This window comes from Xyrauchen texanus, chromosome 44 (assembly GCF_025860055.1).
Source record: "Xyrauchen texanus isolate HMW12.3.18 chromosome 44, RBS_HiC_50CHRs, whole genome shotgun sequence".
Lineage (NCBI taxonomy): Eukaryota > Metazoa > Chordata > Actinopteri > Cypriniformes > Catostomidae > Xyrauchen > Xyrauchen texanus.
The window spans coordinates 5708268-5720858 of NC_068319.1; the positions used below are offsets into that span (position 1 = coordinate 5708268).

At 37.3% G+C, this 12591-nt stretch overlaps 1 protein-coding gene across 2 annotated transcripts in view; it reads left to right on the forward strand.

The window, feature by feature from the left end:
* The window catches only part of LOC127636628 (myocyte-specific enhancer factor 2C-like), a 54389-nt gene that overhangs the window by 20604 nt on the left and 21194 nt on the right, over positions 1-12591 (forward strand). For both annotated transcript variants that reach the window (XM_052117283.1, XM_052117284.1), the window contains exons 3-4: positions 2951-3144; positions 9951-10154. In XM_052117283.1, the coding sequence (XP_051973243.1) occupies positions 3091-3144; positions 9951-10154 (258 nt within the window). In that variant the 5' untranslated portion in view covers positions 2951-3090. The remainder of the gene's footprint in view (positions 1-2950; positions 3145-9950; positions 10155-12591) is intronic.

Genomic DNA, 12591 nt, shown 5'->3' on the forward strand with positions numbered 1-12591 from the left:
CTAAGGGGCCTAAAGTGTGCCAAGAAAACATCCCCCACACCATTACACCACCACCAGCAGCCTGCACAGTGGTAACAAGGCATGATGGATCCATGTTCTCATTCTGTTTACGCCAAATTCTGACTCTACCATCTGAATGTCTCAACAGAAATCGAGACTCATCAGACCAGGCAACATTTTTCCAGTCTTCAACTGTCCAATTTTGGTGAGCTCGGTTGTGCGTGAAAATCCCAGTAACTGAGCAGATTGTGAAATACTCAGACCGGCCCGTCTGGCACCAACAACCATGCCACGCTCAAAATTGCTTAAATCACCTTTCTTTCCCATTCTGACATTCAGTTTGGAGTTCAGGAGATTGTCTTGACCAGGACCACACCCCTAAATGCATTGAAGCAACTGCCATGTGATTGGTTGATTAGATAATTGCATTAATGAGAAATTGAACAGGTGTTCCTAATAATCCTTTAGGTGAGTGTATATGTGTGTATATATATATATATATATAAATATGTAAATAAATAAAATATATAAAAGAAATATTCTATATAATAAGAACTATATAATATAATATAACTCTTTAATAAATATATAGTATTTGCAGTATTAATTAAGTAAACATATATTTTATCTGTATTCAAACTGTCACACCACTTCTGAGTGCTTAATCATTAGACTTTGGTGCACAAGCAAGACACAATATATCCACCCCACATCATGTGGAAGATATTCTTGAATAACTTCTGCTCGAATGGCTTATCCTGAAATGAAGCTTCTACACATCAGACTGATCAGTTAGTTGGAGATGAGTGAGCTAGACATCATCGGGGCTCTCAGAGCCCAGCTTTAATGGATTACATGTCCTGAACAGCTTAAAGTTATGTAAGGTGTTGCCCTTTGGGAGAATGTTCAAGCTGTACACAAACGTGCACATGGTAGAGGTTACATGGAGATCTTTATTGCATTTGTGTTTTCATACAAATGCAGTAGCTGGATCCATTTAAAATCGAAATAGCTATTTGGCTATTGGTTAACATATTGCTTGCCTAGGTAACATCAAAGAGAACTGAAAAAAAAATTCCTTTGGGATAATGTGCACCAATGAATTGTACACAATAAGACCAGGAGCATGTATTAAGAGAGTAAATATTGGAATATTGTGATATTTTGGCTCATTTAGCCTTTTTGTCTGTTTGAATGCAGTTTATACCCTTGCAGAAAGGAACCTTGAACTGTATGTGCTCTTAAATGGCTTGAGTTTACAGCTACTTTCCGTTTGTATTGACCAAACTAGAAGCAAAGAAAAGCATTTGATCCTAGAAGATGTCTGCTGTAGATTTCCTCTACGGATCCTCCCTTTCATTCTGAGTGTGAACATTTCACCTTTACTCTCAAGAAAGCATTGCCTTCTCTCATTTGCATGCGGGTTTCCCTTGAGTTTTATTTTCTCTTATGCAAGTTGCTCTGGCCTTCACGATTACTTGTACTTAGGGTTTTTAGTTTTAAAATTCTGAACCATTTGTGGATGATACTTTAAATTATGCGGCATGTGAATTTTGCCTGATGAATTATAACATTTTAAAAAACAACATTAATTATAATGACCTTGATCTTTTGACATATAAGAGTTCATTTTACTATAAAAACATAGTGTAAGTTCCAGAACTCAAAACGTCCTCTCTGCATAAAGAGAATTTGTTGAAACCAAGCTGCCAAAATGACTCGTTTTTTACTTTCTCTACATTGTGATGTGACACCGTGGTAGACATTTGCATCTGATCGCCTCCAAAACAACACAACAACGCCTACTTTACCTTTAATAATTTCCTTAGCCCACCCAGAAGTTTTGAGCAGTGAGATGGTAAATAGAGCAGGTCAATCAAGAGCAGAGAGCCAATTAGAACAGAAGGTGTGAACGGTCCATTCTTAAAGGAGAAGCAGCACCAAAACTGAATGTTTCTGACAGGGTCAGAATGAGAGTTGAAAATGATCATGTTTTATAAATATATGACTGTGTTTTGTGTAAAACACCTTACTAGTGAACCTCAAGGAACATATTAAAATAATAAAAGACATGTCATGACCCCTTTAAAACAACTTAAATTAGCTTAAGATGCAAAATCGCAAAATATGCTATATTAAGACTTATTTATTTTTCTTATCTTATTGGAATTTTTTAAAGCATAAACATCACAACATTTCGTTAGATTTATGCTTAAGACATATTCAGTTGAATTTTTTTTTTCTATTCTTTTTTTCAACAGATTTTTAAAATCAGTTTTGCTTTCTAAAAATCCAATTTCAGTACACTGTTGAGAAGCAAAATGGCAAAAAATGTCAAATAATTTTCAGAAAACATATAATTAATTACGTATGCTTTTCTTACTCAATTGGTGAATAGTTTTTTCTTTTTTATGCATCACAAAATGTTTTATACTTTTATGCTTTTATAAATTAGCTTTTTTTTTTTTTTTGCAACAGAAACTGGAAAACAAACCAAAAAGTTTTTGGTGTGAAACAAATGTTTTATTATTCAATTGTACTTTCCAAAATTCCCAGTATAGTACATTGTTTGCAAAAAAAATTGCAAAAGATGTAAAGACATTTTCAGAGAATATATCTTGAATAACATTTATTTTTCTTACCCTATATTGGTGAATTGCTTTTTCTTGAAATATGCATAAACATGACTACATTTATGCTTAAAACAAGAAATTTGCATTTTAAAGAATTGTTTTTATTTTTCAATTTTTTTTGCCTTAAAAACACACTGGAAACAACAACAAAAATTCCAGTGTGAAACCAAAGTTTTATAAATCAGCTGTTTTCCAAAAGTCCCATTCTAATACACCGTTAACAGAAACACTGCTGTTTTCTTCCCACATTCAAGCACTGAGTGTTATCACACGTTTGGCTGATAAAATCTGTGTCACTCTCTGTCTTGTCTGTTCAGAAACGGATGCCGAAGTCTTTGAAATAAGAGGAACGAGCACAGAGGAAAGACTGCGCTGAGGATCGGAGACAAAGAGAGCGATTGGAAGGAAGACAAGCGGACAGTACTTTTGGAACAGGAAGGAATAACAGACCGAAATAATGGGGAGGAAAAAGATTCAGATTGCGCGGATAATGGACGAACGTAACAGACAGGTAAAAGAGATTTTATCTGGAAGGAAAGAATGAGATGCAGCTATCATTTCATAGAAATGCAACCATACAGTGTTAATCGCACAAACAATAGTCTTTAGCACACACACACATACACACACACACACAGTATGCATCACTTAAGGAAGTGCCAAGTGTCTCTGACGACAGTGTCACAAGACACTCATAAGCCCAGTTCTCACTTTAGACTGGCTGCTTTTAGTTTCCCCTGCACTGTATGTTGTGCGTTTATGTGTGTATTTGAAATATGACTCTCCTAAATTACCGTAATTATCATTTTAATACTTTTGTACAGATGAAGTGTGTAATATTTGTGCCACTAGTGTCACCATACAGAATTGCAATTAAATAATAACTGTTTTTAAACTGGTTTCCTGAACACTTCCCCCATCTGCCCAAACGCACAGCACTGATTGAGCCAATGTTGCTATGTCTGGCTGGTCATGGTGATCAAACAAACAGAGCAATGTTTTGATAGTGCCACAGAGTTTTTACACTTTTTTATTAAAATCATCCAATGAATGGTTTCAATGTCTCTGCATATAAATAAAACCCCCATGAACTCTAAATTGGAGTTTTGTGGCTTTTAGTCCATGTCTATTTTCTTTCAAGCCATCTATATGCTAGTGTTCTCCTAAAAGATGTCAACATACCAGCAGATTTTCACAACAGCGTCAACAAAGTTTTACCCATGTGTGTTGAATATTTCTCTGTGTGTGTGTGAAATATCATTACCCTAAATCATCATAATTTCCGTTTTTAATACTACTTTAATTGTGATATAAATGCATTGCCTGTGCATCAGAGGATACGATCCGTAGGGTCTGAATAATTGAGGTTTGTAACGGAGGAGCAGAGGAAACCGTGCCTCCGCCAACGGGTGTGTCATTCACCACAACTACAGGTAGCTGTTCCAAACTATTACTCACATGGGCATTTAGACAGGCAGAATCCTTGACTTCTCAAGCCACATCTGACAGCACTTATGTAACACATCAACCTCTTAACTTCCTGATCAATCCAACGTTTCACTTTGCCGAGGTGTCGTTCGGGATTTGTGACATTATGGCACAGGTTTGCATGCATGTGTTATTTCATTCATCAACTCTGCAGTAAAAAAGTTTTTGCAGTTAATTTTTTTCCTGCAGATTTTTACGAATGTGATTACCACATCAAAATATATACATTTGGACCTGTGTTGTGCAGAAACCAGAGGCAAACTTAAGCGGTCATCACAGGGCCAAATGTTAAATCATGATTTTGAGCGGGAAGCCGGGAACTATTCAATTTCACGGCTAACACGCTGATAGCTACAGGTCATACCACCAGAGCTCTGCGGCTTCTAGCAAGCTAATAACTGCAATTTATCCTTAAGAACTGACTACAGTGTCTTCAAATTTCAGCCAGAATGAAATTAATTAAGTCAAACTATTCAAACATTATTTACTGAACACAGTTTATGGCTTATATGTGAAAGAAATTCTCTCTCAGCGAATGCTGTTAATCATATAGGGAAAATATAAATTTGACAAATTTGAGAAAATGTGTAAAGTTCTTTAGAAAACCATATATTTACTGGTGCTTAAAAGGCTAGTTCAACCAAAATGGAAAATTCTCTCATTATTAACTGACCTTCATGCCATTACAGATGTGTATGACTTTCTTTCTTCTGCTGCATACAAATGAAAGTTTTTAGAAAATATTTCAGCTCTGTAGGAACTTTCAATGCAAGTGATGGTGGTAGAAAAAGCATATAAGACAGCATAAAATAAATCCATACGACTCCTGTGGTTTAATGTATGTCTACTGAAGCAATGTAATCACTTTGGGTGATAGAAATATTTCAACCCTTTTTACTGTCAATTTTATTTTTTGCTTTCAGAATGTGCAAGTGAAAGTGGAGCTTTATAGTAAAAAAAATAACTTAAATGTTGATCTGTTTCTCACCAACACCTAAAATATTGCTTTTTAAAACATAGATTTAACCACTTGAGTCATATAGACTACTTTTATACTGCTTTTATGGGATTTTTGGAGCTTGAAAGATCTGGTCACCATTCACTTACATTCTATGGACCTACAGAGCTGAAATATTTTTCTAAAAATCTTCTGTTCTGCAGAAGAAAATCACACACATCTGGGATGGAATGAGGGTGTGTATATGATGAGAGAATTGTCATTTTTGGGTGAACTATCCCTTTAAGGGAATCAAGAAAAAATACAGTAATCTGAATAACTAAGAATTCGTTTCTTCCATGGTCGTGGACATTTTTCTACATAGATTTTCCAGCCTGAAAAGTCATGGTGCAGGTGTCTTGGGATGCGTGTTTGAAAATGCGAGTTCTTTTTAATCAAGTTCTTTTTAATTGGTGCGAGATGCTGCAAAAACAGTGAGACCCAGCACAATAGTCAAAGATGCCAGTCCAGCATGTGTTTATAAAAAATAACGCAGATACTCGCAAAATACATTCAGTATGAACACTTATTTGTCCATTTGCACGTGTATGTGAGTAAGAGCGAATGTGTGAAACACGTTACGTTAAAATTAAAACAATTATATTGTATATCAAATAAATGCTGCTAATATTATATGAGAAATAATAAATTATATTATTAAACATTAATAATAACTCAGTAAAAGTTTGTCAAGAAAAACATTTGTTAGCTTGACAAACCCTTGTCTGATAGTTTAAAAACGTTAGCATTTTGATGGTTATGCAGACATCGCAGTAAGAAAAACAGCTAGCAAGCTAGATAGATATTCAGATAAAATATCAGAGACAGTTGAAAAAATTAGAGCACCTTTAAAGGCCTTTTATGTGTTTGTTTATATTTGAATTTTTGACAGCTGGAGTTTGAATTAACGAGCATTCCGTTGGTCCTTTCGAACATTCCGTCGATGTAAGTCTATGGAATTTTTCCCATTTCTGATCACTCGCAGAGCAAACAATTTAAGTCTGATCAGTTAGAAAATACACAGCACACTACTCCAGACCCATCTGAAGGTCTGTACCAAATTGTGTGGATCTAGCTTGAAAGCTCTAGGAGTTACGGTCAGAAAATGTGGGTCTTCGTTTAGGGATTTTGAAAAAACATAAAAAATAAATAAAAAAAGGTGTAGAATAACAGTGTGTTGGCTTTGTCAACCCAAAGTTATACTTAAAAAAGCTCATCCAAACCCAGCCGAAAACCAGACAGTTTGTCAGTTCCTGTCAAGTCCGATTTGGGTAGCAGACCTCTAGTGTGAATCATTTATAATGTGACATCAATAACTTTTTTTAATTTCCAAAGAACAACTTAGCCAACTCAAAACCCACATACAGCGAAAATGGTTCTTGAAAAGATGCAGCAAAGAACCACCGAAGAACCTGTACTTGTTTATAAACAAGACTGTGTGTAACTTTATCTGAGATGAGTGTATTTATCATCAGTAGAGTGCTCAAAAGAAATGTTAAGTGTTCAGATCGCTGCTTTACGTAGTGTTTTTTAGTTCTGAGCAATGCGTTAGTGTTTAAGTGTAAAACATCTCAGGGCACTGGATAAATGACTAAATGACAAAAGCCATTGTGGATGGGAAACCATTGAACCCTTCCTGTTTTGGCAGGAAAGGCATTCAAATGTGCTTCCTGACCCCCAGTGCAGTGGCACGATTAGCCACTCTCACCTCCCATCCTTTCCCGTGTCGTGAGGTTGGAGCACTCCGTTGATATGCAGTTTGTTATGTCTTCAAGAGATAGTTCACCCAAAAATATTTCATTCTGTCATCATTTACTCACCCCCATGTTGTTCCAAGCCTGCCTGCCTTTCTTCTGAGGAACACAAAAGGATACATTTTGAAGCTTTTTCAAGTTGTTCTTTTCCAAAAAATAAAAACAAGCAATAATTGAAGGCTGTCAACCTCCAAAAAGGACAAAAAATTAAAACAACTTGGATGCTAGAACAAATATATGTCGTCATTCATTGAAAGCTTCCGCTTCCACTTCCGCAGCAACTCTGAAACCTCATTTGTGTGAGTTATTTCAAAAATGTCATCACACCAGGTTTGATGTCATTTATGCTGAATGCCATTGGTTCTCACGTGTCACGTGACCAAATACAAAGGGGCAAGTTTGAATAACGCAGATGTGCAAACGAGAGCTACGGCGGCCTTTAGGGGAAGATTTTTTTGTTAATAATTAATCTTGGTCTCTTTCTCACACAAAGCTAACGTACAGCTTCAGAAGACTTTGAATATAGCGCCTGAGTCATATGGAATACTTTTATGGTGCTTTTTGGATGTTTACACTGATGAACCAAAACATTACGGCCACCTATCTAATATGTTGCTCCTCCGTGTGCTGCCAAAACAGCGCTAACCTGCCAAGGCAGGTTTCATCCAAGTCGCTCAGGTCTTTACTTCTGCCCATTTCTACTACATTCAACACTTTGACTACGAGAACTGATTGTTCTCTTACCATCTAATCCACCCAGACCTTGACATCTGACCTTGTTAGGTGATGATCAACATTATTGGCTTCACCTGTGAGTAGTCATAATGTTTTGGCTCATCGGAGTACATGTATATTTTATGGAAAGGAGCAGTGTGAATATCCTGCTAAACTTTTAGCTTTGTGTTCCACGGAAGAAAGAAAGTCAGCTTGTTTGGAATGACTTGAGAATGGGTGCTACACCAGTCTGGGTGAACTTCTCCTTTAACTTACTGCAAAACTGTGAAATAACCTCACATCCTTCTTTGCTGGGACTGCACGCTTGTCTAAAGTTAGCTGCAGCTTCTTAGATACATCAAAGTAAAACTTGGCATCAAAAAAGCATGTAGGAAAACAAACAAACAAAAAATTGTCTGTATGACTCAGACATCTAAGGTAAATCAAGACAGGCTGAAGATATTGTGATATGTTGCGCTGAATGCATGTAGTGTTTGAAAGGTGGTGTTTTCATGTGTGTGTAGGCGTGTTTCAGCGAGCATGTGTAAGACATCTGTCATTCTCAGTTCATGCGTTTGTGCGCGTGTGTGTGTGTGTGTGTGTGTGTGTGTGTGAGTGTAATCTAAATCTTGTGGAGGTGAGAACATCAGCGTGCAGAGAAGTAGGAGTGAGAAGATTGCCCTGGTTGAGTTTGTTTGTGACAGAGTACATGATGTCCGAGCTTACGCACTGGGATCAGGAACACACAAACACAAGACTTGTGGATTACTGTCTTCAAATACATGTGTTTAGCACGTTAACATGCTTATACAAGAATGCAGTCCTGAAGGAAATAAAAATCTCTTTTATATCTCATTAGTTTATTCTAGAAAGGAAAGAGAAGAAATGAAAAACAAGTCTCAAGCTTCTCAAAGGTTTTTTTGATGTCAGAATTGAATTATCCAGAGTTTGAATAATTCAAGCAGACACTCAAGATATTTTGTTTTTATTTCCAACCAAATTTTCTTCTCTTAATTTCATTGCCATCTCATCACAGATGGAGATTTGTTCTATGAAGGTTTAAATGGTGTCTTTGGGAAATTGTTCTTTCCAAATGGAACGTGTGCTCCGCTGCCAGCGTGCCTAGGTGATGCTGGGTCAGCATTAGCCAAAGCCATCCAATGAACACTGCCACCCAGGGGCTTTCAATTTGTGTAGCGTGTTGGGCAGAATTTCACCTTGAACTCGCTAGTCTAAATATAGTATGGCATGCCAAGCACTGATAGCTTTCTAACCAGAGAAGCCTGTCAAAATATTTTGTTTTGGACAGAAGGGGTCATTTTGATGAGGCTCTGTAGGCCATGCAAGCCTTGATAATTTTAAAGAAATTAAAATTCAATTAGAGCACAACTGAATTAAGTCACGTTTTGCTAGTATTTCAATGCATCAATCTTCAACCACAATTAATATATTTCTATGTTGGCTCTATTGCTTAGCAGTTAGCCTAGCATTTAGCGCAGCTAACACCAATACGATTATAAAAAGTATTATAAAAAAATCAGACAATGCTCAAACAAAAACGTGTTTTCGTGAGACTGGAAATCATTGGATTATTCACTTGCGCACATTGCCTGTAAGAATGCCAGTAAAGGTGTTTACTTGCAACATGATATCGGGATCATTTGTCAAAACTGGTATAAAGTTGTGCATGTAAACATGCTCATTGTGCCATGGGTGATGTCCCTGCTGAAGAGACCAGCTTAGCCAGAATGCAGTTGCTGTGCCGGTCTAGGCTGGTTTATGCTGGTTAGAGCTGGTTTGGTGCTGGGCTAGCTGGTGGACCAGCATAGCCATGCTTTTCACCAGTAAAACCTAGCTGGTGAAGCTGGCTGACAAGCATGATCTTCCTGCTGAAGTTTGTTAAGCTAGTTTAAAGCCTGATGGGTCACCAACATATCATTCCATGCTGGGGGACCAGCACCAAAAACCCAAAATAAGATTGCCCCCACTTTACTCCATTTTTTTATTCTCATTTCTTCACTATTACATCAATAATAGTGGAAAAACCCAAAATAGCATGCCAAAAAGGAATGTACTGTACGTCTTATTTATTTTCTGTCACTTTTTATAAAACGCTACTTGCTGTACACTACTTGTAAAGCCCCCAGAGAAGTAACGTGGTGTATCATGCCTTACTAGAGGATTAAAAAGTCAAAAACATGCTGGTCTTTTCAGTTGGGTTGGCAACAAATGCACAGCCTAGACCCTTAGACCAAATCAAAAATTAACCAACTCAATATTACCTCTTGTCATTTTCATTGAATGACAGGTAATGTATTGAATAAAACCCGAAGTCACCCCTTTGTCGTCCTTTTATTCCCCTAGGTTACATTTACAAAGAGGAAGTTTGGACTAATGAAGAAGGCCTACGAGCTGAGCGTTCTATGTGACTGTGAGATTGCCCTCATCATCTTCAACAGCACGAACAAGCTTTTCCAGTATGCCAGCACCGACATGGACAAAGTTCTGCTCAAATACACAGAATACAATGAGCCCCATGAGAGCCGGACGAATTCGGACATTGTGGAGGTATGAGTTCTATTTACCACTATTGGATGACACTAAGCTTAACTTGGAGATGGTTACTCTCTTTGCCAGTAATTAGGATAAATGTAGGACTTTTGAAAATGCTAGAACATCTGATCAAAGGTATCACGCACAGAGAAGTTTGACCTGTTTTACAAACTCGTTTATTTTGAGAGGGAATATAAGTTGCAGGATTTGACGCCTGGCCCGTGTTTCCCTGTGAATTGCTTGGGAGCGTGTTGTCCTTGCAACAGTTGTTTGGCATGTGGCGTTGCGGTCTTTTAAATCAGCTCAGGTAAAGCTAAAGTACAGGGATGGAGACTTACTGTATTCCTCATAAATTCCTGTGTTACGCAACAGGTTTAAGAAGACAAGGCAGGTGCCGTTGTCCAAGCCAGGTGGCCTGTACAAGAGACTTAAGATCTTTCTTGCTCATCCCTGCCACCTTTTGTAACATGTGAGCTCTTGAAAAGGTCACATGGCAAGTTTCAGGCTTCTTGAGGTTAAGGTTTCCTTTTTCACTAATTTAAGACCAGCTTCCTTTGCTGAAATCACCACCAAAGTCCAAAGAGCAACTGTTAAACTGTTGTCAGCTCAGCGACTGCACAGTTAAAGGGATATTGCAATCCAAAAATGAAAATTATTTTATTACTCACCCTAATGTCACTTCAATGTGACTTTCTTTTTGTACAAAACAAAAGGAAACATTTGAAAGAATCTTCACACTGCTTTGCCATAAAATGAAAGTGAATAGTGACTCTTGGCTGTCATGGTCCAATAAAGAAAAAAACTCCCCATGAAACTACAGTATAAGTAATTTAAACGACTCTAAACTATTTTCCAAGTCTTCTGAAGACATACGATCACTTTGATCACAGATTGAAAATGAAGTTATTCACTCTTAAATCAAATCAATGATCAACTAAATTTCTGTCTATTCATCATATAAAGCGATCAAATGGTTTGATAAGACTTGGAATATAGTGCATGAGTCGTATCGGCTACTTTTATGGCTGTTTTATAGTGTTTTTAAATTTTTGTGTCCTTTTTAAAGCTTGACAGGCCAGAGTCACTATTCACTTTCATGATATAACGTTTTCCCTTTGTGTTTCATGCAAGCAAGAAAGTCATACAGGTTTGGAGCAACATTAGGCTGAGTAAACAATGACAGAATTTTCATTTCTGGGTGAGCTATCCCTTCAATTCTCACAAACCACCTGTCAAGCCTGACTTTGGGAAGCAACGGGCTCTCACAGGGACGAGAGAAATTGAAGGTTCCCACCCCACATGCATGAAGGGCCATGGTGCTCCCAATGGGAACTGTGAGAAAAATATTTCCCCTGGAAAAGTCCCTTTTTCTAGTACAAACACAGAGAGACGTCGATTGACTTTTGTAGAGGCCTGGTGGTGCCACACAAACAAACTCTCTTCAGTTACTGGCTTAAAGGGATAGTTCACTCAAAAATTAAAATTATATATATATAATTGCTCTGTTGGTTGATTCAATGCAAGTGAGTGATGGCCAAAACGTTCAGGGTCCAAAAAACACATAAAAGCAGCATAAAAGTATCCATATGACTCCAGTGGTTAAATCCATGTCTTCATAAGCAATATGATGGGTGAGAAACAAAATTTTACTATAAATCTCCATATTCACTTTCACATTCTTCCTTTGTTTTTGGCAATTCGCATTGTTTGTGCATATCGTCACCTACTGGGCAGCAAGGAGAATTTATTGTCCGTGATCTAGCGGCGTAGATGCAGCATCACCCAAAAACAGAAGTTCTCAGTTACTGATGTCATTGTAAAAATTTCCCAGTCTGCCATGTTTAATTATTCCACAAGTGAAAGCTATTGGGATGAAAGCGAGTAATATTCAGCAGGTCATGTGATGAATTTGCATCCAGCACCATATGTAGAATAAAGCAGCTTTTTTCTTTCAGACTGATTTGACTAGAGTTTTCATCTCATATGAGAGTACATCATTTTAAACGCATTTCTCCAAAATACTATTCTGTTTAGAAGCTGAGCAATTGACTTGGCTAACTTTGCCAAGCTCCGCCCCCCTTAGCTACCGTTGCTCACTCTGACAAGATTAGCAGATCTTCCCATAGGAATGAGTGGGAGATTGAATGGGTGAACAGCACAGTTTTTGGCCAAATAATCTCATAAACTGAATGGATATTATTCAAACATAGGCTGGAATGAAGTGTAACTTTGCAAAGCATTTTTATCTGACCTTTTTTTTTTTCAGAGAAATTGTTACATTACAGTGTAATGTGGTTAAAAACTGTGGGGATCAAAACGATGGCAAATGTTTAGCACAGACGCACCTGATCTTAAAGTGTTTACAACACACTTAATATGGTGGTGTGAACTCCATTCGCGATCGACACTTTGACCTGAATCAATACGTAAATTAAATTATTAGCTTTAAATA